General features: G+C 37.2%; 1 protein-coding gene and 3 pseudogenes across 1 annotated transcript; 3 read left to right on the top strand and 1 right to left on the bottom strand.

The window, feature by feature from the left end:
• The first annotated feature begins 92 nt into the window (after positions 1-92).
• On the top strand, positions 93-6,935 carry LOC117915154 (annotated as a pseudogene).
• LOC117915442 lies at positions 6,771-27,556 on the top strand (annotated as a pseudogene).
• LOC117915443 lies at positions 12,847-16,305 on the top strand (annotated as a pseudogene).
• Positions 20,776-21,210, bottom strand: LOC117915153. The gene has a single exon (XM_034830729.1). The coding sequence runs from the start codon at positions 21,208-21,210 to the stop codon at positions 20,776-20,778; it is 435 nt and encodes a 144-aa protein (XP_034686620.1).
• Positions 27,557-27,792: the final 236 nt, after the last annotated feature.

The raw sequence follows: 27,792 nt of genomic DNA, 5'->3' as shown, positions 1-27,792 counted from the left end.
AAAGGGTAAGTGGTAAAAAAAATAAAAATAAAAAATAGGATTCCTTACCTCGATTCCATCCACTAGGCAACGAGACCTCTGCTACCCACCACCTCTTCCTCAACCCCTGCCTATCCTGCACACTATCTTCCCCACGAGCTTCTCTACATCCCTTAACTGCAGTCTCCAACACAAAGGGAATGGAGAAAGGATCTTCCCCAACCAAAAGGTAAAATATGTACGAGTTCCCTTAGAATTTATATACAAAGAAATTTCTCAAAGAGGGCTTTATATACGTTTTTCTTTTCTTTTACGACTGCAGATGAAACTTTTCAGCTGAACCTCCCTCCCAGCTTGGATTTTTGTTCATGGTGAAGAGGTCTGGAGCCAATAGTCATTGAGCATCCAAGGACCCTCCAAACTCCCTTGTAATTTTGGTTCAAGCCATCCAAAAATGTCTTCTTCCAGCACCTATAGAGCCTCTTCTTCGACTACTTCTATTTCTCGTAATTATGATGTGTTCTTGAGTTTTAGAGGTGGCCATACTCGCAGAAATTTCACTGATCATCTATATACCACATTGACTGCATCTGGAATTCAAACTTTCAGAGATGATGAAGAACTTGAGAAAGGAGGAGATATTGCATCCGATCTCTTGAGAGCTATAGAAGAATCGAGGTTTTTTATTATTATTTTCTCAAAAAATTATGCTTACTCCAGATAGTGTTTAAATGAACTCGTAAAGATCATTGAACGCAAGAGCCAAAAGGAATCAGTGGTACTTCTACCAATTTTCTACCATGTGGATCCATCTGATGTACAAAACCAAAGGGGAAGTTTCGGAGACGCACTTGCCTACCATGAAAGAGATGCAAATCAAGAAAAGAAGGAGATGATACAAAAGTGGAGGATTGCCTTGAGAAAAGCAGCTAATCTATCTGGATGCCATGTGGATGACCAGTAAGCATGCTTCTCTTCACCTCTCGTTTATCTGTTTAAATGGGATATTGAAAATGCAAATTTGGAAGAACGATTTTCATTTTAAAAAAATATTAAATATGACTTCTTTAGGGATAAAAATGCCTGTCAACAATTATTCAATCTCCATCTCAAATCGATCAAACACTTTTTGGATAAAAGGTACTTCAAGAGTTAAAAAAATATATATATCAAAAGGAGATTATATATGTAATTTTCAATACATTGAAGTTATTTGATGTTTCTTTAAATTGAATATTTCTTTAGAGATTTTATGTGCAATTAAATATTAGTTTTTAAATCCCTTTTAATCAATATCTTATTTTGCTATGTGGCACTGGTAATTGCATAATGCCTATGAATTCCATGCTCACTTACTACAAAGATCCCCATGCATCTCCCTCTATTTCCTGAGTTTTAATTTACATTTTTGCTTGTTTTTTTGCGTATATATTCTTCAAAAAGTCTTAATTCCCATGCACTAAATGCTCACTCATTCCAACAATATCGATGCCAAGCTTGTTCTGTAATCTTCATGATGGATTTTCATTATGTCAAAGGGAGTAACCATTTTGTCCCTTTGACCTTTTGACTTCATTTGGATTAATTTACTTTAAACTCTGCCCTTTAACATTCCTATCATGCTCTTTTAGAATGATTTTACTTGTAAGTTTATTCTCATGATGAAGCTCTCTTGAATATGAAATTGTTAACAAAATCTAACTTTCATTTTTCCCTTGTGTTGGTCCAAAAATACAATTATCAAAATTTAACCCTTTTTTAATTTTCTCTAAAGCAAATCATATTGAAGTTCCCAATCAACAAGCAAATCATGAAATTTTCCACATTCACCCGTTTCCTGATTCCTCTTTGGAAATGCAACATTAATTGGCAAGCTAAAAATGGAGTCCTTGCAACATTGGTAAGTATTGGCGAGTTAATAAAACCTAAAGACAAGTGACATTGAGGAATCATAAGCAACTTGTTTGTGAAATAAAAGTTGAAAGAAGGCATTAGCTTGTTCATAGAGTAGTTCTACACAATGCTCTAACAATATGAGTATTGAAAATTTGCAACTTGTCACATTAGTAGTTTGACACTTGCAAATTTTGAAGCTTAAATATGTAAGTAAATTGGCTTGACTCCTTTCTTTTGCATTCCATTGCTACTAATTCAATAATATTGGACACCGCCATACGACTAAATTTATTATATTTTGCAACTCATTCTAACTCATCATTGTACTTAATTTATATGATTGGCAGGTATGAGACTGAGGTTATCAAGGAAATTGTTAATACAATCATTAGAAGATTAGACCTTCAACCTTTAAGTGTGGGAAAAAACGTGGTTGGAATTAGTGGTCATTTGGAAAAATTGAAATTGTTGATGAACACCAAGTTAAATAAGGTTAGCATCATAGGGATATTTGGAATTGGTGGGGTCGGCAAGACTACTATTGCCAAGGCTATTTATAATGAGATCTCACATCAATATGATGGTAATAGCTTTCTTAGAAATATCAAAGAGAGATCCAATGGTGATATACTTCAGTTACAATAGGAACTTCTTCATGGTATCCTAAGGGGAAAATTTTTTAAAATAAACAATGTTGATGAAGGAATTAGTATGATAAAGAGGTGTCTAAGCTCTAGGAGAGTTCTTGTTGTTTTTGATGATATGGATGAGTTGAAACAACTAGAATATTTGGCTGAAGAGAAGGATTGGTTTTGGGCCAAAAGTACAATCATCATTACATCTAGAGACAAACAAGTGCTTGCTCAATATGGAGCGGATATACCATATGAGGTTTCAAAATTAAACAAGGAAGAAGCTATTAAGCTCTTTAGTTTGTGGGCCTTTAAACAAAATCGTCCCAAAGAAGTTTATAAAAACCTCTCATACAATATCATAGATTATGCTAATGGCCTTCTGTTAGCACTTAAAGTTTTAGGTGCTTCTCTTTTTGGAAAGAAAATAAGTGAATGGGAAAGTGCACTGTGTAAGCTAAAAGTAATACCCCATATGGAAATTCACAGTGTACTTAGAATAAGTTTTGATGGACTCGATGATATAGACAAGGGGATGTTTTTGGATGTTACATGCTTTTTCAAAGGAGATCACAAAGATTTTGTTTCAAGAATATTGGGCCCTCATGCAGAGCATGCAATAACAACTCTAGCTGACAGATGTCTCATAACTATTTCAAAAAACATGCTAGATATGCATGATTTAATACAACAAATGGGTTGGGAGGTTATTCGTCAAGATTGTCCTGAAGACCCTGGAAGAAGGAGTAGATTGTGGGATTCTAATACCTATCTCATGCTAATAAGAAATACGGTAAGAGTCAAAAGCATGAACTTGTTTATATACGTATGTATGCAAGCTTCAATACTATTATTATTTTTTCATAAATTTGCCCAAGATTGCAACAGCCATACACCAGCTACGACCTTCATATTACTTTTAAGGGTATTCTCTCTCTCTAAAACAAAGAAAAAATCTTGTGTTGAATGGGTGAGGCTTGGGTTTCTACTATATTGAGATATTGGAAACTTTTACCATCTCCTCCAATTGCGAAAAAGGGATTTAATAGCCCCATGTGACCGTTTTTCCTGCTATCCACTTTGAAGATAACACCTAATTTAACTTAGGTGTGTTCATGAATTGGACTTTCTATTTTGCGAAAAACGAAAGACAAAATACATATAAAATTATGGATCCCGTCCTATAGTAAGCCAATTCACATCAACCAGTCACTCTAAAGTAAAACAGGTGCCCCCATCCTTTTAATTTTCTTTTTCTTGAAGTAAGCGACCATAGAAAAATGATAGAAAGGGACAGCACACCCTCCACCCCTTGGAAATAATTATTGCACAATTCATAATCTTATAATAGCACGGTTATACAATTTTCATAACATTGCAATTTTGCTTTCCATTTTATGTTAATAAATATAGTGCAAACAAATCCATAATAATATTATTTGAAGAAATACGGTAGACAATCTACATGCATGATGAATGCATTTTAAGTTCTTTTTGGAAATCCTATGTTTTTTGTTATGCCACTTGATATATATATATATATATATATATATATATATATATATATATATATTTACTTTAACTACAAACACCTTCCAAATGGAAAAAAAAAAGTTTTATGTCATTTTTTTGTCCATCTATTTTCTTACCTAAACTTCAATATCTTGAAGTGAAGAGATTTTGAAATTCTTATTAGTACGAAATAAAGCATAATTGCACTTTTATCATTTTGCACCAATGATTAAAGGATAAAAATTAAAAAAAAGGAGTGATATTTCTTTGATTTTTAATTTTTTTTATAAATTTTATATAATTTTTACAAGCATCTATTTAAGAAATTCCTTATATGATATCATTTTTTTGAATCATTTGATAACAAACAAGGAGGATCTTGAATGAATGTCAAATGAACCCATTGTTACTAAGTACAAAAAAAAAAAAAAAAGTTAAGAAAAAAGAAAGAGTTGTAGAAATGAAGAATATATTATTCATTACCAAGAGATGAAAATAAAAGAGGAATTAAGATGAAATATCACATTACTATATATATGCTTGGTTTTTTTTTTTTTTTTTAATGTGAATTTCACTATCTTTCAATGTGAAAGGACATTGAGGTCTATTAAGGTTTTGTAAATGGTTTGCCTTCGTACAAACTTTTGTAGTGTTGGTTATTATTATTATTATTATTATATATATGTATATATGAATTTCACTATCTTTCAATATAAAAGGACATTAAAGTCTATTAACTTTTTATAAATAGTTTGCCTTTATACAAACTTTTGTAGCATTGGCTATATTTTTATATAAATTTCACTATCTCTCAATATAAAAGGACATTGAGATCTATTGAGCTTTTGTAAATAGTTTGTCTTCATACAAATTTTTATAGCATTAGTTACTATTATTATTATTATTTTTATGTGAATTTCATTATCTTTCAATGTGAAAGCACATTGAGGTCTATTGACCTTTTGTAAATGGTCTCTGACTTCATACAAACTTTTGTAGCATGGGTTATTATTATTAATATTTTATATAGAATTTCACTATCTTTCAATATTAAAGGACATCAAGGTCTATTAACCTTTTGTAAATAGCATTATCTTCATACAAATTTTTGTAGTATTGATTGTTTTTATATGAATTTCACTATCTTCAAATGTGAAAGGACATTGAGGTTTTTCAATCTTTTGTAAATAGCCTATTTGGAAGACCATTGGAAATTTCCTGTCAATAATTATAAGAAATAGTTCCATAATCAAAGCCTAAGCGAAACACCAAACTAAAATGTCTGGTATATTAGAAGTAAAACATCAAATGAATAATCAATTATGAAGATATGATCAAGATGAAAGTAGCTGGAACTATTTCTTCTGTCCGTAACATCCGACACGATACAGCAGGTGGATATCTCGGCTCGGAGAGACATCAGCCTTTTTGGAAAATATTGCGTCTACGTCGGCTGAAGGGTCTATGAGCAGGTTTTTTAAGTGCTGTGGCTGGCCGATGTGGGATACCACCTCTTACCGTTAGAAAAAAGATTTAAACTTTGAGTGCTGTGGCTGGTCGATGTGGGATTCCACCCCTTACCTTTAAAAAAGAGATTTAAATCGTTAGTGGAAGGATGGGTTTGAGAACCCATGACCTCAGGCATTGCGTGAGCGCACCACGCCACCGACCTAACTTTGTTAATATTATAATAATGTAATGCATGACTTACATATATAATGTTTATTTATGTATATTATATTAAGATTCTCTTTTATATATATATATAGATATATTATAAATTATGTTACATATGCATAAATTAATATATGTTTTTTTGTATATATATATAAATGAATAAATTTTAATTATCATATGTTTGGTATAATAAATAAATATAAAATAACCATATATAAATTTATAAATAAAATTGTCCATATTTTAAAATAAAAGTACTAATACTTTTATCATAATTTTTTATGTCATTAAATACATCCTTAGATATATTTATAATATTTTTTTTAAATTTTAAATATTATTTTTGAATGTTATAAATGATCTTTTTTTAACAAAACAATATCAAAATGTTTATTATTATTTCTAATATTCATTTTTATTGAATTATTTTAAATGTTTTTATGATTTTTGATCAATTTCCATTTCATCGATATTTTGTATTAGAATATCCACCGAATATTTCTTTATATATCCAATATATATGTAAAACCTATATATTGATATATCTATAAAAACTTAATATTTTTTATAAACATTATTAAAGAAAGACATTCCATAAATTTAAGTTGTAAAAATATCAAAATAAATATTACAAAGAAAAGTAACTAAACTAAAGAAGGATGAAGTTGTAAAAATATAGGAACTAGAGAGAAAAATAAAATTATAAAAAATAATGAAATATTACATTTGGGTGTGGAGGGAAGGTTTGCCTTTTCTACATCAATCCAACTATTTTTTAATGTGAAAGTCACAGACCTCTATTAACTTTTAGTTAGCAGCCTACTTTGACGTGGATTTCCAACAAGAATCTAATAAATCTCTTAGAAAGATGATAGAATTTTCCCATCAATATCTATAACAAATAATATTATAAAAATACTTAAGTTGACGGAAAAAAATTAAGTATAATTGATTAATTAAAAAGGAAAGCAATATTACTTAGTCTTAATTAGGGAGTTCTCATCATCATAGGTGCCGCGCACAAATACTGTGGAAACAAAAACTGAAAACAACACCTTCCATGAAATTTCATTTCAAAATATTAGAATTCCTTACCTCGATTCCATCCACCCAGTCAACGAGACCTCTGCTACCCACCGCCTCTTCTTCAACACCTTCCCCACCATCTTCTCTGCATCCCTAAATGCAGTCTCCAACACAAAGGGAATGGAGAAAGGATCTTCCCCAACCAAAAGGTAAAATATGTGTTTCTCTTAGAATCTATATACAAAGAAATTTCTCAAAGAGGCCTTTATATATGTCTTTCTTTTCTTTTACGACTGCAGATGAAGCTTTTCAGCTGAACCTCCCTCCCAGCTTGGATTTTTGTTCATGGTGAAGAGGTCAGAAGCCAATAGTCATTGAGCATCCAAGGACCCTCCAAACTCCCTTGTAGTTTTGGTTCAAGCCATCCAAAAATGGCTTCTTCCAGCACCCATAGAGCCTCTTCTTCGACTACTTCTATTTCTCGTAATTATGATGTGTTCTTGAGTTTTAGAGGTGGCGATACTCGCAAAAATTTCACTGATCATCTATATACCACATTGACTGCATCTGGAATTCAAACTTTCAGAGATGATGAAGAACTTGAGAAAGGAGGAGATATTGCATCTGATCTCTTGAGAGCTATAGAAGAATCGAGGTTTTTTATTATTATTTTCTCAAAAAATTATGCTTACTCCAGATGGTGTTTAAATGAACTCGTAAAGATCATTGAACGCAAGAGCCAAAAGGAATCAGTGGTTCTACCAATTTTCTACCATGTGGATCCATCTGATGTACGAAACCAAAGGGGGAGTTTCGGAGACGCACTTGCCTACCATGAAAGAGATGCAAATCAAGAAAAGAAGGAGATGATACAAAAGTGGAGGATTGCCTTGAGAAAAGCAGCTAATCTATCTGGATGCCATGTGAATGACCAGTAAGTATGAAATTGTCAACAAAATCTGACTTTCATTTTTCCCTTGTGTTGGTCCAAAAATACAAGTATAAAAATTTAACCCTTTTATAATTTTCTCTAAAGCAAATCATATTTAAGTTCCCAACCAACAAGCAAATCATGAAATCTCCACATTCACTTGTTTCCTGATTCCTCTATGGAAATGCAAAATTAATTGGCAGGCTAAAAACAGAGTCTTTGCAACATTGGTAAGTATTGGTAAGTTAATAAAACTTAAAGACAAGTGAAATTGAGGAATCATAAGCAAGTTGTTTGTGAAATAAAAGTTGAAAGAAGGCTTTAGCTTGTTCATAGAGGAGTCCTACACAATGCTCTAACAGTAAGAGTATTGAAATTTTGCAACTTGGCACATTTTTAGTAGTTTGATACTTACAAATTTTAAAGCTTAAATATGTAAGTAAATTGGCTTGACCCCTTTCTTTTTCATTCCATTGCTACTAATTCAGTAATATTGGACACGGCCATACAAGACTAAATTTATTTTAAATTTATTATATTTTGCAACTCATTCTAACTCATCATTGTACTTAATTTATATGATTGGCAGGTATGAGACCGAGGTTGTCAAGGAAATTGTTGATACAATCATTAGAAGATTAAACCATCAACCTTTAAGTGTGGGAAAGAACATAGTTGGAATTGGTGTTCATTTGGAAAAATTGAAATCGTTGATGAACACTAAGTTAAATATGGTTAGTGTCGTAGGGATATATGGAATTGGTGGGGTTGGCAAGACTACTATCGCCAAGGCTATTTATAATGAGATCTCACATCAATATGATGGTAGTAGCTTTCTTATAAATATCAAAGAGAGATCCAAAGGTGATATACTTCAGTTACAGCAAGAACTTCTTCATGGTATCCTAAGGGGAAAAAATTTTAAAATAAACAATGTTGATGAAGGAATTAGTATGATAAAGAGGTGTCTAAGCTCCAATAGAGTTCTTGTTATTTTTGATGATGTGGATGAGTTGAAACAACTAGAATATTTGGCTGAAGAGAAGGATTGGTTTCAGGCAAAAAGTACAATCATCATTACATCTAGAGACAAACATGTGCTTGCTCAATATGGAGCGGATATACGATATGAGGTTTCAAAATTAAACAAGGAAGAAGCTATTGAGCTCTTTAGTTTGTGGGCCTTTAAACAAAATCGTCCCCAAGAAGTTTATAAAAACCTCTCATACAATATCATAGATTATGCTAATGGCCTTCCGTTAGCACTTAAAGTTTTAGGTGCTTCTCTTTTTGGAAAGAAAATAAGTAATTGGGAAAGTGCACTATGTAAGCTAAAAATAATGCCCCACATGGAAATTCACAATGTACTTAGAATAAGTTTTGATGGACTCGATGATATAGACAAGGGGATATTTTTGGATGTTGCATGCTTTTTCAAAGGAGATGATAGAGATTTTGTTTCAAGAATATTGGGCCCTCATGCAAAGCACGCAATAACAACTCTAGATGATAGATGTCTCATAACTGTTTCAAAAAACATGCTAGATATGCATGATTTAATACAACAAATGGGTTGGGAGATTATTCGTCAAGAGTGTCCGGAAGACCCTGGAAGAAGGAGTAGATTATGCGATTCTAATGCCTATCATGTGCTAACAGGAAATAAGGTAAGAGTCAAATGCATGAACTTGTTTATACGTGTGTATGCAAGCTTCATTACTATTATTATTTTTTCCAGAAATTAGCCGTGTGTATAACTCAATTAAGCCTAATGCATCTTTTGTTTCACCTACTCATCTTATATTTTTCAGGGGACACGAGCAATTGAAGGACTATTCTTAGATAGATGTAAATTTAATCCATCAGAGCTTACTACAGAATCTTTCAAAGAGATGAATAGACTTACACTGCTCAAAATCCATAACCCTCGTAGAATGCTATTTCTTAAAGACCACCTTCCAAGGGACTTTGAATTCTATTCCTATGAGTTAGCATATCTGCATTGGGATGGATACCCTTTAGAATCTTTGCCAATGAATTTTCATGCAAAGAACCTTGTTGAACTCTCATTAAGGGACAGCAATATAAAGCAAGTTTGGAGGGGCAATAAGGTATTGTTATTATTATTTAGTTACAGTTTAATTTTATATTAATTTTTAACGTGTAAATTTATCTATTGAAAAAAATTATTTTGTTACAGCTTCATGACAAGTTGAGGGTTATTGATCTCTGTCACTCTGTCCATCTCATAAGAATCCCAGACTTCTCAAGTGTGCCAAACTTGGAGATTCTAACTCTAGAAGGTTGTACAACGGTACTTAAAAGTTTGGTGCAGCAGTATTATAATTACTAAAACTAACTTGGTTTTTCTTTTTCCCTTGAATCTGGCAGGGTGTGTAAACCTGGAGCTTCTTCCAAGAGGCATTTACAAGTGGAAACACCTTCAAACTTTGTCTTGCAATGGCTGTTCAAAGCTAGAGAGATTTCCAGAAATCAAAGGCGATATGAGAGAGCTAAGGGTGCTTGATTTGAGTGGAACAGCTATAATGGACTTACCATCATCAATTACACATCTAAATGGTCTTCAAACTCTCCTACTTCAAGAGTGTTTAAAGCTCCACCAAGTCCCTAATCATATTTGCCACTTATCATCATTGAAAGAATTGGACCTAGGTCACTGCAACATAATGGAAGGAGGAATTCCTAGTGATATTTGCCATTTATCATCATTACAGAAACTAAATCTGGAACGGGGTCATTTTAGTAGCATACCTACTACCATCAATCAGCTTTCCAGGCTGGAAGTCCTTAACCTTAGTCACTGCAACAATCTTGAACAAATTCCAGAGCTTCCATCACGTCTACGGCTTTTAGATGCACACGGTTCAAATCGCACTTCATCAAGAGCCCCGTTTTTGCCATTGCATTCTCTGGTCAATTGCTTCAGTTGGGCACAGGTATGATTTTCATGTCACACACTAGTTATATGCAGACTCTATATTTACATGGTGCTTTGGTGCAGGATTCGAAACGCACTAGTTTTAGTGATTCTTCCTACCATGGCAAGGGAACTTGCATTGTTCTTCCCAGAACTGATGGAATTCCAGAATGGATTATGGATCGGACAAAAAGATATTTTACAGATACAGAGCTCCCTCAGAATTGGCACCAAAATAATGAGTTTTTGGGATTTGCTCTATGTTGTGTTTATGTTCCATTTGCTTACGAATCTGAGGACATACCTGAAAAGGAATCTGCATACGGGTCCAAGAATGAATCAGCTAATAAATCTGAGGATGAATCTGCTCATACATGGGAGAATGAAACAGACGATAAATCTGTGGCTGAATCTTTTCGTAAGAATGAACATAAACATACACATCCTTGTCGTCTGAACTGTCGTTTGGATGTGGCTGGTGATGGAGTTAAATTGGTAGATCGTTCCTTCTTTCAATCCAATTGTTTTTGCTATAAAGAAGACAAGGACGAAGATAATGAGAGTGTATCAGGTCAGACGTGGGTGATTTGCTATCCCAAGGCAGCCATTCCGGAAAGGTTTTGCTCTGATCAATGGACTTGCATTTGGTCTACCTTTTTCGACTTTTACATTAATTCTGAGAAAGTCTTGAAAGTAAAGGAGTGTGGAGTCCGCTTTATATACTCCCAAGACCTTCAACAAAGCCATGAGGATGCAGATATTAGAATATGCGGGGCATGCCAACGGGATGGGACACTTCGGCGGCGGAAGTGCTGTTTTAAGGGCAGTGATATGAATGAAGTACCCATTATCGAGAATCCCTCGGAACTTGATAGTTTATGTCTGCAGAATTGCAGAAATCTTACGAGTCTGCCCAGTAGCATTTTCGGTTTCAAATCCCTTGCAACTCTCTCCTGCTCTGGCTGTTCACAACTAGAGAGCTTTCCAGAAATCCTGCAAGATATGGAGAGCTTGAGAAAGCTTTATTTAAATGGAACAGCCATAAAAGAGATACCATCATCAATTCAACGTCTAAGAGGGCTTCAACATTTGCTTCTGAGAAACTGCAAAAACCTTGTGAATCTTCCTGAGAGTATTTGTAATTTGACATCTTTTAAAACTCTCGTTGTCAGTCGCTGTCCAAACTTCAACAAATTGCCAGACAACTTGGGGAGACTGCAATCTTTACTTCACCTTAGTGTTGGGCCTTTAGATTCAATGAATTTTCAATTGCCGTCTTTGTCCGGTTTATGCTCCTTGAGGACGTTAAAGCTTGAAGGCTGCAATCTAAGGGAATTTCCCAGTGAAATCTATTACCTATCATCACTGGTAACATTATATCTGGGGGGGAACCACTTTAGTCGCATACCTGATGGGATCAGTCAACTTTACAACCTAAGACATCTTGACTTGAGTCACTGCAAGATGCTTCAACATATTCCAGAACTTCCATCAGGTTTATTTTGTCTAGATGCCCATCACTGCACATCCCTGGAAAATTTATCCAGTCGATCAAATCTACTCTGGTCTTCTTTATTCAAATGTTTTAAATCCCAAATTCAGGTATGGTTTTCATATATCATTTAACCTTTGTTTTCATTGAGACACAAAATTCAGAGGGTAATTTTTGTGCAGGGGCGTGAATTTAGAAAAACTCTCAGAACTTTTATTGCTGAAAATTATGGGATTCCGGAGTGGATTAGCCATCAGAAAAGCGGGTTCAAAATAACAATGAAACTTCCTTGGAGTTGGTATGAAAATGATGACTTCTTGGGCTTTGTTCTGTGCTCTCTTCACGTTCCACTTGATAGTGAGACCGCAAAACATAGGTGTTTCAACTGTAAATTGAATTTCGATGATGACAGTGCCTATTTTTCCTATCAGTCTCTTCAATTTTGTGAATTCGGCTATGATGAAGATGCATCAAGTCAAGGGTGCTTGATATATTATCCTAAGTCACGTATTCCCAAGAGATATCACTCAAATGAATGGAGAACCTTGAACGCTTCATTTAATGTCTACTATGGTGTTAAACCCGCGAAAGTGGCGAGGTGTGGCTTCCACTTTCTATATGCCCACGATTATGAACAGAACAATCTCACAATTGTACAACGTAGAAGTAAGCTGTGACACCAGTTCAGCAGTAGAAGATACTAATACTGATGTGGAGAGAAGCTGTGATGGCACCACCCTGAATATTGATGGTAATGGTGTTGATGCCCAAGACCATGAAATGGACCATATGCACAGATGGCTGGAGCTTCTTTGTTGATGTTGACCAAACATTTACCTCAACTTTTTGGTAATTAAGCCACAAATGGGTTGGGAGGTTATTCGTCAAGAATGTCCTGAAGACCCTGGAAGAAGGAGTAGATTGTGGGATTCTAATGCCTATCACGTGCTAATAAGAAATAAGGTAAGAGTCAAAGGCATGAACTTATTTATATACGTGTGTATGCAAGCTTCAATACTATTATTATTTTTTCATAAATTAGCCGTGTATATAACTCAATTAAGTCTAATGCATCTTTTGTTATGCCTACTCGTCTTATATTTTTCAGGGGACAAGAGCAATTGAAGGACTATTTCTAGATATATGTAAATTTAATCCATCACAGCTTACTACAGAATCTTTCAAAGAGATGAATAGACTTAGATTGCTCAAAATCCATAATCCTCGTAGAAAGCTATTTCTTGAAGACCACCTTCCAAGGGACTTTGAATTCTCTTCTTATGAGTTAACATATCTGCATTGGGATGGATACCCTTTAGAATCTTTGCCATTGAATTTTCATGCAAAGAACCTTGTTGGACTCTTACTAAGGAACAGCAATATAAAGCAACTTTGGAGAGGGAATAAGGTATTGTTATTATTATTTAGTTACAGTTTAATTTTATATTAATTTTTAACATTTATATAAATTTATCTATTGAAAAAAATTATTTTGTTACAGCTTCATGACAAGTTGAGGGTTATTGATCTCAGTAACTCTGTCCATCTCATCAGAATCCCAGACTTCTTAAGTGTGCCAAACTAGGTTGTACAATGCATGGTACTTAAAAGATTGGTGCAGCAGCATTATAATTACTAAAACTAACTTGTTTTTTATTTTTTTTATTTTTCCCTTGAATCTTGCAGGATGTGTAAACCTGGAGCTTCTTCCAAGAGGCATTTACAAGTGGAAACACCTTCTAACTTTGTCTTGCAATGGCTGTTCAAAGCTAGAGAGATTTCCAGAAATCAAAGGCAATATGAGAGAGCTAAGGATGCTTGATTTGAGTGGAACAGCTATAATGGACTTACCATCATCAATTACACATCTAAATGGTCTTCAAACTCTCCTACTTCAAGAGTGTTTAAAGCTCCACCAAGTCCCTAATCATATTTGCCACTTATCATCATTGAAAGAATTGGACCTAGGTCACTGCAACATAATGGAAGGAGGAATTCCTAGTGATATTTGCCATTTATCATCATTACAGAAACTAAATCTGGAACGGGGTCATTTTAGTAGCATACCTACTACCATCAATCAGCTTTCCAGGCTGGAAGTCCTTAACCTTAGTCACTGCAACAATCTTGAACATATTCCAGAGCTTCCATCACGTCTACGGCTTTTAGATGCACACGGTTCAAATCGCACTTCATCGAGAGCCCCGTTTTTGCCATTGCATTCTCTGGTCAATTGCTTCAGTTGGGCACAGGTATGATTTTCATGTCACACACTAGTTATATATGCAGACTCTATATTTACATGGTGCTTTGGTGCAGGATTCGAAACGCACTAGTTTTAGTGATTCTTCCTACCATGGCAAGGGAACTTGCATTGTTCTTCCCAGAACTGATGGAATTCCAGAATGGATCATGGATCGGACAAAAAGATATTTTACAGAAACAGAGCTCCCTCAGAATTGGCACCAAAATAATGAGTTCTTGGGATTTGCTCTATGTTGTGTTTGTGTTCCATTTGCTTACGAATCTGAGGACATACCTGAAAAGGAATCTGCACACGGGTCCAAGAATGAATCAGCTAATAAATCTGAGGATGAATCTGCTCATACATGGGAGAATGAAACAGACGATAAATCTGTGGCTGAATCTTCTCGTAAGAATGAATATAAACATACACATTCTTGTCGTCTGCAGTGTGATCTGCATATCAGTGGTGATGGATTTGGATTAAAAATTGTAGATCGTCCCTTCTTTCGATCGAATTGTTTTTGCTATAAAGAAGACAAGGATGAAGATAATGAGAGTGTATCAGATCAAACGTGGGTGGTTATGTCTGCGGGATTGCAAAAATCTTACGAGTCTGCCCAGTGGCATTTGTAATTTCAAATCCCTTGCAACTCTCTGTTGCTCTGGCTGTTCACCACTAGAGAGCTTTCCAGAAATCCTGCAAGATATGGAGAGCTTGAGAAATCTTTATTTAGATGGAACCGCCATAAAAGAGATACCATCATCAATTCAACGTTTAAGAGGGCTTCAATGTTTGCTTCTGTAAAACTGCAAAAACCTCGTGAATCTTCCCGAGAGTATTTGTAATTTGACATCTTTTCAAATTCTCATTGTCAAAAGCTGTCCAAACTTCAAGAAATTGCCAGACAACTTGGGGAGACTACAATCTCTACTTCGTCTTGTTGTTGGGCATTTAGATTCAATGAATTTTCCATTGCCGTCTTTGTCCGGTTTATGCTCCTTGAGGACATTAAAGCTTCAAGGCTGCAATCTAAGGGAATTTCCCAGTGAAATTTATTACCTATCATCACTGGTATCATTATATCTGGGGGGGAACCACTTTAGTTGCATACCTGATGGGATCGGTCAACTTTATAACCTAGAACATCTTTACTTGAGTCACTGCAAGATGCTTCAACATATTCCAGAACTTCCATCAGGTTTAAGGCGTCTAGATGCCCATCAATGCACATCCCTGGAAAATTTATCCAGTCAATCAAATCTTCTCTGGTCTTCTTTATTCAAATGTTTTAAATCCCAAATTCAGGTATGGTTTTCATATATCATTTAACCTTTCTTTTCATTGAGACACAAAATTCAGAGGGTAATTTTTGTGCAGGGGCGTGAATTTAGAAGGTTTATCAGAGCTTTTATTGCTGAAAGTAATGGGATTCCGGAGTGGATAAGCCATCAGAAAAGCGGGTTCAAAATAACAATGAAACTTCCTTGGAGTTGTTATGAAAATGATGACTTCTTGGGCGTTGTTCTGTGCTCTCTTTATGTTCCACTTGAGATTGAGACCAAAACACATAGGTGTTTCAACTTTATATTGAATTTCGGTGATGACAGTGCCTATTTTTCCCATCAGTCTCATCGATTTTGTGAATTCTGCTATGATGAAGATGCATCAAGTCAAGGGTGCTTGATATATTATCCCAAGTCACGTATTCCTGAGAGATATCACTCAAATGAATGGAGAACCTTGAACGTTTCATTTAATGTCTACTTAGGTGTTAAACCAGTGAAAGTGGCGAGGTGTGGCTTCCACTTTCTATATGCCCACGATTATGAACAGGACAATCTAACAATTGTACAACGTAGAAGTAAGCTGTGACACCAGTTCAGCAGTAGAAGATACTAATACTGATGTGGAGAGAAGCTGTGATGGCACCATGATTCGTGCCAGTTGAGTATTTTAATAAAAAATATTCATAAATCCTATGACCTTATACTGGCGTAGCAAAGCTACTATAGTATAGCAGCTCTAGGGTCGAACTCAGGGATGGGTTTTCACTCTACCAGTGATAGACTCTAGATTAGAAATTGAGTATGATGATTTCCTTTGTCATAAACTTAAAATTTAAAAAAAAATAACATTTGTTTTGAAAGTGGTGTTTAGAACTAAACTAATATAGAACTAGGTAGAAATGAAAGAAAGAAAGTCTCCCGGAGCTAGAGGTTGTTAGGATCAAGTTCAAGATGCAAAGTAGGAAATTCCGGATTTTTCTTCTCGCATTGGGGACAACAATATAAAGGATGGTTGTTTCCCGAACCGGTATAGGTTTAACAATGAAGATTTAATCCATAAAAAGTCAATAGAAGTGGTAGTCAAGTTCCATTAATGACTTTAGACACTAAGGGTCTTCACCTTGAGCCACTTTCCAATGGCTCGTACATGATAACTAATGGTCTGATGTGGATCTAGCAATAAGTATCCACAGAGACCTAAAGCTTACCATGTATTGGCCATTCAAAGTGATTCTAAGGGATTTAAAGCAAAACTTTAGATTTAAAAGCCATTTATGAACTCCAACTACCTGTATTTAATGCACGAGAGTTTTCCACCTTTGCATCTGGACTTTTCACCTAGCTTCCTTCACTCCAAGAAACCAAAAGTTTAGCCTCTCATCCTCTGGGAAAACATCCTCAGAGGTTGTTTGGCTTCCAAGAAAAAGAAAATAGTAGAGAGAAAAAGAAAGCAAAAGAGATCTCTGTATTTCACTAAGTGTAAAATATACATAAGTTGGTCTCCTGGAAAAAGCTCCCCGAGAGTCACCTTTTTAGTGTTTACAAGAGAGTTTATATAGGAAGGTAATTTACCCTTCCTTGGATACTTCCTAGCTAAGGAATTACATGAGTGGCTGAATACAAGGAGAAAATGGAAATTTAGACACAAAAATATCAGAAGAAAAAGAGTCAGCACAAATATCCCAATTTCGCACGTTGCATGGTGATTTGCGAAAATTTCGCAAGTTGATTTCGCAACTCAGAATCCACTTTCGCACGTTGAGATCCAAGTTCACAAGTTTCAAAATCAACTTCGAATGCTGGGCTTCACCGCAACTACACATCTGCCATCCACTTTAAGTTTCGCACGTTGGAGTTCCAATTTCGCAAGGTGCGAAATTGTCCCTCAACTTGATGCAGTTGTCTTCCGAAGGCCATATCTTCCTCATTTCAGCTCCAAATCGTACACGGTTTGAAGCGTTGGATTCTTGACTTCCTGAGCTTTGAAATGGTATGTAGCATGTAGAAAATGGACTTCGGGAAGTACTCCAAAAGTGCGAAGGAAGACTGTAGCTGCTGTCCTCTGTTTTCCTTACTCTGTTTTCCTCTCTCCATTTGTTCTTTCCTTGCATACTTTGAACGACTTTGACAAAGGACTATGAGGCTCCAAAGCTTGGTTTCTTCATGAATTTGAGCTTCCAAAAGCTTTGCCATGAACTATATACAGCTCTCCCTCATTCTTAAATTGCTTTGGTGAGCAAAAAACTATCAAAAACACCAAAACTTAACACAATTTGATTAGAAACGATTGCAAGGGTCCTTAACATGCCAATTGAGTTAAAAGGTAATAATTACTACTCAAGGGTGTTTAAAAGAGCTAATTACAAGCTACCAAATAACATGTTTTGAGTAGTAATCACTCCCCTCAACCGACATATTGCTATTCCCTTAGCAATGAAGGAGAGAAAAAATAAAAATAAAAGTAATAAATTTACAAAATCATGCTGATCACTCCAAAAAATGTTTAAGTGGCATGACTGATCAAACTCTCACATGGAACATGAAAGAAATAAAACTCAAACTTCAATAGGAGCTATCAAATAATTTGCCTAGTCACAATTCATAAAGAGTATGCATTATGCAAATTTAAGCTTCAAAATAATTTTCACTTCCAAAGGCCCAATCCTTACTCTTCCACAAAAATCTATGTGTTATTTATTAGTTTCCGGATATAGTATGTCAAACTAATCTCTCCCCTCAACCTAGTTCTTTTCAAAGCTTAGCAAACTAATCAACCTCCAATAGGCTAAGAACGCACCTCTTTTCTTTTACAATTTTTTTCTTGTAGGAGTGCAAAGCTTAAAGGCATTCTTTTCTAAATTGTCCATGTAACGGGGGTCCATCGATGACTCCCAACCAATCAAGGTTTAGGGCATCAAGCTTTAAAGATTTTTCAACCACTAACTCCTCGGATTTCACCCCAGACTTTTGAGAATGAATTTTTAATACCCAAGCACCTACAATATGTTAAACTCCACCTATTCACCCATGTAACGAGCATTGAGGTTGGTGACACCCAACCATTGAAGGCTTAGGGCACCAGGTTTTAAAGATTTTCACCATATACCCCTCAGACCTTGCTCGGGTTTCAAGGCAAGTAAAACATTTTTCTTTTTCTTTCTTTTTCCAAAGGCTCATTGGCCTTTTATAAGGTGTCTCAACACTATTAAAATGAGGTCAAAGGTACCAAATCTAAATTTTCCTAAGTCAAGGGGGAAAATAGTTTTCCATCTTATAATCGGAACCTAGTGTGCATGATGTGTGATAAGCTTAAAGTGGAAGAAATAAGGTTGAAATCAATAGGAGTTCAATAAGTCATCAACTTTAATAAACATAATACAAACTCTAAGTTTCAAGTAAAAAGACAAAAATTTAATTTCTCCCATTTCATTTTGAAAATTTTTCTTTACTAACCATGGAGAGTATTAAAAAAAATAATAATAATAAAAAAAAATAAAAAAAAATTTAAAAATTAAGCAAAAAGCAACTAAATTACCAAAATAACTTAGTATTAATAACAAAACTTCTTTCCTCAACTCTCCCCCCAACTGAGCTGAACATTGTCCTCAATGTTCCAAGAGCAATTAAAAAAAAATAAAGGGAGGAAGTGGTACCTCCTGAGTGATACAGAGTCTGTGTCGTATAGGAGAAACCACATGTTTCAAAGACAAAAGAGTAATGAGAAAAGAGAATATAATAAAAAATGATATATATATGTATTACTTGGAAAAGAAATACAATATGCATGATGTTCAAGTAATACATCCAATCCCAGTATATAATACATCAAAAAGATGGGATTCACAAGTCTAATATAAAAAGTAAGTAAAAAAAAAAAAAACATAAAAAGATTAGATAGTAGTGGGATCATGTGATGGCTCTGCTATGATCTCCTCATCTGGTATGGGCTGCTCAGCTAGTATGATCTCCTCATCTGGCATTGGAGGCTCGGATGGTCCAGACCTATCATGCCCAGGAAGTGTCTGCATACTCAGATGCTGTTGGATCTGATGAAGGATCGTGGTATGCTGGGTCTGAGTAGCAATGATCTGATCCTAGTGTGCACGAATAGTGGCCATTTGCTGGATAAGAGAATCCTGAGCGGTGCTCAGTGTCTGCAATGAGTGCACTAAGCCTCTGAATTTCGTAAGAGAAACGGTGATAGTGGGTTCAGATGAAGGAGGAGGTGTTGAGGTAGTTGGCACGACTGGTGGAGCTAGTTGAGTGATAGGAGAAGCAGGAAGTGTAGCCTCAGGCATCTGCACTGAGGTGTGTGCTGCAGGGGCAGGAGGTGTAGTGTCAGTGAGAATCTCATCCTGCTGGGCCTGAGGTAGCTGCTCATCTTAGGGTAGCTCTGGAGGTGGGGGCACATCTGGGGCTCCTTGAAGTGGAGGCACAGCTGGGGCTCCCTGAGGTGTAGGCACAACTGGGGCTCTTTGAGGTGCAAAGTAGGCTGCCAAGTGATGCCATTTGTCGAGAGAGAAGTCCTCTCGGCAATGGGGCGCCTCTCAAGGCGGGTCTTTCCAGGATATCCCAGGTGCTCTAAAATTTGACAAAGAAGCCTTGGAAATAATAATGGAATGACATCTGCCCTCTGAAGCTTCTTCTGATGGACTTTCTCTTCAAAGTGAAGAAGAGAAGTCATAATCAAATGATGAGGGTCGAAGTAATATTCCTCAGAAATCCTAAATAACGCCTCAAGTATAGCTCCTCTTCTCTGAACTTTATGCTGAAGTGGGAAGATGTTGGCACGCAGGAGCACATCAATAAGGAGCATCCCAGATGGAAGCTCTCTCCTAGTCAACACTATGGCTGTGGAAGTCCCCCTGGACAAGATACGAACCATGTCCCTCTGAGAGAATGAGGACCATTCCCTGAAGTCTGCCTGAGTCACAGACTCATAAGGTATACGGAGGGCCTCAGCAATGTGGCGAGCTCCAATAATACCCTGGCATCCATCTATGGTAAAATAGATGAGAGTAGGATTCCGGACGCCTCGAGTAGTCATAGACTGATAAAAGTCTAGAACTACTCTGGGATAATAGAATTGCCTAGGGGTGAGGAGATGCTCCATGTGATACCTCTGTAGCAAACTGAATGAATCCCTGAGCTCTGGCTGCTATCTGAGAGCCTCGATGTCGAACCAGGTCTCTGAGTGGAATGATCGATCTCTGCAATCCAGGTTGCCCTCTATAGGCGGCCCTACGATCATAGGACGCCTGATGACGGTCTCGAGAGAAATCCCCACAGGAATCTGAGAGTCCTCTGTAGGCGGCTCTGCCTGAGGTGTCTGGGATGGCTCTCCAGGACCCGAGAACTTGGCCCTCTTCGCGGGTGACCGAGAAGCAGGCCTCTTGGCTTTGGTGGTGGGCGGCACAAGGTCAGTGGGCGGCCTCCTGGTGGGATACCGGCGTTGAGAAGGCGTTCCACCCTCAGATGGGGAAACGGTGGAGTCCTGAGCAGGTGGCGAAGTGGCGCCTCCTTCGGCGGACTGTGCTGGTTGAGGCATCGACGAGGATGGGGATGCGGAAAGGCCTCCCCTAGTCTTTGCCATGGCCGAAATGCTTGGAAGTGGACTGATCAGATTCCAGAGAGGTGGAGATGGCGCGCGCATCTCTTTGGCTTCTCTACTTCAAGGATTTAAATAGAAATGGGGGCTTGGGTTGGTTTGATGTTTAAAAAAAAATTCCATGGCAATCGAAAAGTCATTTTTGAAAGTTAGGCAAAGTCCCAGGGGTAAAAAATGAGTTTAAAAGTCAATTAGGAGTTTTTGCAGCTTAAAATTTCATCGTGCGAAATTTTCGCACCTTGAACTTTATCGTGCGAAATTTTCGCACCTGGAGCTGAGAATTTCACACCTTAAATGGAGTTTCGCACTCAATTTCGCATCTTGTTTCGCACGGTGCGAAAATTGGCTTGAGGTGTGCGAAATGCCACTTGTGTGCCAGGAGGGTGTTTCGCACGGTGCGAAAATTTTCGCACCTTGAATAATGGTGTGCGAAACTGACGTTTAGAGAATTCGCACCTTGGACTGTGATTTTCGCATGTTGGAATGAATTTCGCACCTTGGATTGAGGTGTGCGAAATTTTCGCACCTTGATTCTCACGGTGTGAAAATTGCCTTGAGGTGTGCGAAATGCCACTCGTGTGCCAGGAGGGTGTTTCGCATGGTGCGAAAATTTTCGCACCTTGAATAGTGGTGTGCAAAATCTTACTTTTGGAAATTCGCACCTTGGAATGTATTTTCGCATGTTGGATTCCAACGTGCGAAATTTTCGCACCTTGAAATGCAGTGCTTTGTTCCCTTTGCTTTGCTCCTCTGTCTTGCTTTTCAAGGCTTCTCCACATTTTTCTTAATTTTTTTTTTCTGAAATTTAACATCAAAATTGACTTGAATTAAGACAAAATAAACCAAGTTTGAGCAAGAATTAAAATCAAAAGAAATAGAAATAAAAATAAAAATAATAATACAACTATAAAACTATAAAAATTCATGGACTTATATAGTCCATGAAACCCTGCTTTCCCTCAAAGTTGCTGTGGTTCAAGGAGGTTGATCTCCTCCTTGTCTGCATTGTAAGGCTCTATGAATGGCTTGAGACGATGACCATTGACTTTGAAGGTTTGATTGCCTTTGGGATTGAATACTTCCACCACTCCATTGGGATGCACTTCACGAATTATGAAAGAACCCGTCCACCTGGATTTCAATTTTCCTGGAAAAAGATGAAGTTTAGAGTCATAAAGCAAGACTCTTTGTCCTTTGGTAAAATTCTTCTGATTTACCAACTGATCATGTCATTTCTTTAACCTCGCTTTTGCAATTTTTGAATTGAGGTAAGCATCATTCCTCATTTCATCCAATTCATTCAAATCCAAACATCTCTTTAACCCGGCTCTTGTCAAATCCATGTTGAGCTTCTTGATTGCCCACCATGCTTTATATTCAATCTCTACTGGGAGATGGCATGCTTTGCCATAAACAAGGCGATAAGGAGACATTCCGAGAATGGTCTTATAAGTGGTCCTATAAGCCCATAATGAATCCAGGAGCTTAATAGACCAATCCTTCCTATTCACATTCACCACCTTCATCAATATATTCTTGATTTCCCGGTTGGCTAACTCAACTTGGCCACTTGTTTGAGGGTGATAAGGTGTAGCTACCTTGTGCTTAACCCCATATTTGGCTAGAAGAGTCTCAAAAAGGCTTGTTGCAAAAGTGGGTTCCTCCATCACTGATAATGGCCTTAGGCACTCCAAATCTTGAAAAGATGTTCTCCTTGAGAAATTTGAGAACCACCTTATGATCATTGCTCCTACATGGGATTGCTTCTACCCACTTAGAGACATAATCCACTCCCACCAAAATGTAGGAGTGTCCAAATGACATTGGAAATGGTCTCATGAAGTCTATCCCCCAAACATCAAAGACATCCACTATCAAGATGGGGTTAAAGGGCATCATATTCCGACGTGTTAGCTTCCCTAGCCTTTGACACCGATCACATCCCTTGCACATAGAGTGGGCATCCTTGAAAAGAGAGGGCCACCAAAAACCTGATTGGACCACTCTCATGGCTGTTTTCTGGGAAGCAAAATGACCTCCACATGTACTATCATGACAATGGGATAAAATTCCTGATTGCTCTTGTTCAGGAACACATTTCCTTATGATTTGATCCGCACAATATTTGAAGAGAAAAGGCTCCTCCCAATAATAGGCATAGATCTTAGCAAAGAAATGCCTCTTGTCTTGGGCACTCCACTCACTTGGAACTTCTCTAGTAACCAAGTAATTTGCAATGTGAGAATACCATGGAGCTATCTCTATTGACATGAGAGACTCCTCAGGGAAGTCATCATTGATAGGTAGACCATGTGAGTCATGTGCTATCACAAGTCTTGACAAGTGGTCAGCTACCACATTTTCAACTCCCTTTTTATCCGGGATTTGGAGATTGAATTCTTGAAGCAAAATGATCCATCTTATCAATCTTGCCTTGACATCTTGCTTGGTTAGCAAGTACTTCAAAGCAGAATGGTCAGTGAACACCACTATAACGGACCCTACCAAATAGGCACGAAACTTATCCAAGGCAAAAACTACTGCCAACAACTCCTTCTCAGTAGTTGTGTAGTTCCTTTGAGCCTCATTCAAAGTTTTGCTTGCATAATAAATCACATAGGGCTTTCCATATTCTCTTTGCCCCAAAATAGCCCTCATAGCAAGATCACTTGCATCACACATTACCTCAAAAGGTAATTTCCAATTTGGGGCTCTCACTATTGGTGCAGTTGTGAGAAATTGCTTCAGTTCCTCAAAACTCTTCTGACATTTCTCATCCCATACGAACTTGGCATCCTTTACCAAGAGTTCACAAAGAGGTTTTAAGATTTTTGAGAAATCCTTAATGAACCTCCTATAGAACCCGACATGTCCTAGAAATTGCCTAATTCCTTTAACATTTGTGGGAGGTGGCAACTTAACAATTAGCTCCACCTTTGCCTTATCTACCTCAATGTCATTCTGGAGATTATATGTCCTAAGAAAATTCCTTGTTGTACCATAAAATGACACTCTCCCAATTTAGCACTAGGTCTTTCTCAATACATCTTTGGAGAACATCTTCTAAATGCAACCAAACACTCCTCATAAGAATCTCCATATACAGTGATGTCATCCATGAAGACTTCCATGATGCGCTCCACCATATCACTGAAGATGCTTAGCATACATCTTTGGAAAGTTGCAGGTGCATTACATAGACCAAAGGCATCCTCCTATAGGCAAAAGTACCAAAGGGCATGTGAAGGTTGTCTTTTCTTGATCTTCCAATCAATCTCTATTTGGAAGTACCCTGAGTAACCATCCAAAAAACAGTAGAAAGGATGCCCTGAGACTCTCTCAAGGACTTGGTCCATGAAAGGCAATGGGAAATGGTCCTTCCTAGTCACTGAATTCAACCTCCTGTAGTCTATACACACCCTCCATTCTGAGGTAAGACGTGTAGAGACTTCCTCCCCTTTCTCATTCTGGATCACAATAATTCCAGGTTTCTTTGGGACTACTTGGGTTGGGCTCACCCACAAGCTATCTGAAATGGGATATATGATCCCTGCTTGAAGTAGCTTCAGAACTTCACCCCTTACCACCTCTTGCATGTGAGGATTCAACCTTCTCTGGGGCTGACTCACTGGTTTTGCATCTTCCTCCATGTAGATATGATGGGTGCATACCAAAGGGCTAATCCCTTTCAGATAAGAAATTATCCATCCAATGACTTTTTTGCATTTTCTGAGGACTCCCAAAAGACTATCCTCTTGATCACTTGTGAGAGTTGAAGAAACCACCACTGGACATTTATCATCTTCCTCCAAATATGCATACTTCAAATCAACAGGAAGTGACTTCAAAACAAGCTTTGGAGGGTCTTCCATGGCTGCTCCTTGTGAGTCCTCCTTATTGAACAGTGGCAAGATCTCTTCCCGTCTCCTCCAAGGAGACATGATGGCTAGCACATCAGAGGGTTCAGGTAACCCATCTTCAAGCACTCCAAGGTTTTCGTTCAAGCTCTCTTCTAAATTCTTGTCACAATGCTCTTCAACCAAAGTGTTGATCAAGCACACCTGCTCAAATCCTTCATCCTCTTCTGGGTGAAGATGTCTCTTGCATAGGTGGAATATGTTTAATTCCAAGGTCATGTTTCCAAATGTGAGCTGCATCACCCCATTCCTACAATTAATGATGGCATTAGAGGTAGCTAGGAAAGGCCTTCCAAGGATGATTGGCACATAATTTTCTTCCTTAACAGTGGAATCAGTATCAAGCACCACAAAATCCACAGGATAGTAGAATTTGTCCACTTGAACTAGAACATCCTCTATCACCCCCCTTGGGATTTTGACTGACCTATCAGCTAAGGAGAGAGTTATGGTTGTGGGCTTCAATCCTCCAAGTCCCAGTTGCTTATACACAGAGTATGGGAGCAAATTCACACTTGCCCCCAAGTCTAGTAAAGCCTTCTCCACATGTGTCCCTCCAATGTTGACTGAAATGGTGGGACATCCCGGATCTTTGTACTTAACTGGAGACTTACACTGAATGATGACACTTACTTGCTTAGTGAGGAATGCCTTCTTTGTCACATTTAACCCTCTCTTGACCGTGCACAAGTCCTTTAAAATTTTTGCATATGTGGGGACTTGCTTGATCATATCAAGTAAGGGTATATTCACCTTCACTTGTCTCAAAACTTCAAGAATTTCTGATGAATTCTTGATTCCCTTCTTTCCATGTAAAGCTTGAGGAAAAGGGGGAGGCATATGTTTCTTCATCATATCCTCTTTGATCACTATCCTTGGCTCTTCTTCAATGCTTGATTTAGAAGCATTTTTCTTCCCACTCTTATATTCTTGGTTATTGCTCTCTTTAACCAAGGGTCTCTTTGACAAGAGTCCTTCATCTTGCCTCACGTTAGGCAAGGGTTGATCAACCTTCTTCCTACTCCTCAAAGTGATCACAGCTTTGACCTCCCTCACATTTGAAGACTCCCCATCTTGGGTTTCAACTTCATGAACACCCTTTGGATTTTGGCTTGGTTGAGAGGGAAACTTTCCTTTCTCATTCACTGTGTTGAGGTTGGTAAGCCTAGAGATGGAGTATTAAATATTGTCTATCTTCTGAGATAGATCATTTTGCATCCCATCCATTCTCTTAATTTGAGAACTCTCAATATTTTCAATCTTTTGGTGCAATTGGGAGTTGATTGCCTTTTGTTCACCCACAAAGTCTCCCATGACTTTACTTAGGTTCACAATGGCTTGCTCCACTGAAGAGGTTTGCTGAGGTGCTTGGGTTTGGGTTTGTGGTTGGTATGGAGGTGGCCTTGGTTTCCAAGAAAAATTTGGATGGTTTCTCCAGCTTGAATTAACTTCGAATGCTGGGCTTCACCGCGACTACACAGCGGCCATCCACTTTAAATTTCGCACGTTGGAGTTCCAATTTCGCAAGGTGCGAAATTGTCCCTCAGCTTGATGCAGTTGTCTTCCGAAGGCCGTATCTTCCTCATTTCAGCTCCAAATCGTACACGGTTTGAAGTTTTGGATTCTTGACTTCCTGAGCTTTGAAATGATATATAGCATGTAGAAAATGAACTTCGGGAAGTGATCCAAAAGTGCGAAGGAAGACTGCAGCTACTGTCCTCTGTTTTCCTTACTCTGTTTTCCTCTCTCCATTTGTTCTTTCCTTGCATACTTTGAACGAATTTGGCAAAGGACTATGAGGCTCCAAAGCTTGGTTTCTTCATGAATTTGAGCTTCCAAAAGCTTTGCCATGAACTATATACAACTCTCCCTCATTCTTAAATTGCTTTGGTGAACAAAAAGCTATCAAAAACACCAAAACTTAACACAATTTGATTAGAAACGATTGCAAGGGTCCTTAACATGCCAATTGAGTTAAAAGGTAATAATTACTACTCAAGGGTGTTTAAAAGAGCTAATTACAAGCTACAAAATAACATGTTTTGAGTAGTAATCACACCACCTTGAATATTGATGGTAATGGTGTTGATGCTCAAGACCATGAAATGGACCATATGCACAGATGGCTGGAGCTTCTTTGTTGATGTTGACCAAACATTTACCTCAAATTTTTGGTAATTAAGCCACCCTACTTTTCTTAGTTTCTATTTTATATGCCTTGCTGATTCCAAGGGGCTGAAATTCCTTCTACTGAATTTTTTGTTTTGTTTTTTTTTTTTCTCAAAACCCATTTTTATTGGGACTCGTTTTAGGGCATTTCTAGGACAAGCTTGGTTGTTGTTAATTTTTTTGCAGATTAAACATTTTGTTGGATAAGTTAGTACACACCAACCTCCATCAGTTAAGCCATGGCCTGATGTCCTTATTAATCAAGGCAAGTCAAATACTTCAACCCAGTCTTAGATTTTGATTAAAGTGATGGCAATTTAAACTCACACTCTTGCACTATGCATAATTCTTGGTGTAAAGAGATAGAATCTCCAACCTAGAATGAGCAATCAAATTAGGTGGGAAAGAATATTTCAATTTCAAGTATTTTGTTTTGGAATACTTTAAGATCCATGTTAGTTTTTGTTCCCACATACATCAA

This window comes from Vitis riparia, chromosome 5 (assembly GCF_004353265.1).
Source record: "Vitis riparia cultivar Riparia Gloire de Montpellier isolate 1030 chromosome 5, EGFV_Vit.rip_1.0, whole genome shotgun sequence".
In the NCBI taxonomy this organism is placed as follows: Eukaryota; Viridiplantae; Streptophyta; class Magnoliopsida; order Vitales; family Vitaceae; genus Vitis; species Vitis riparia.
The sequence above is the reverse complement of the archived record's forward strand: the minus strand, read 5'-3'. Positions and strand labels throughout refer to the sequence as shown.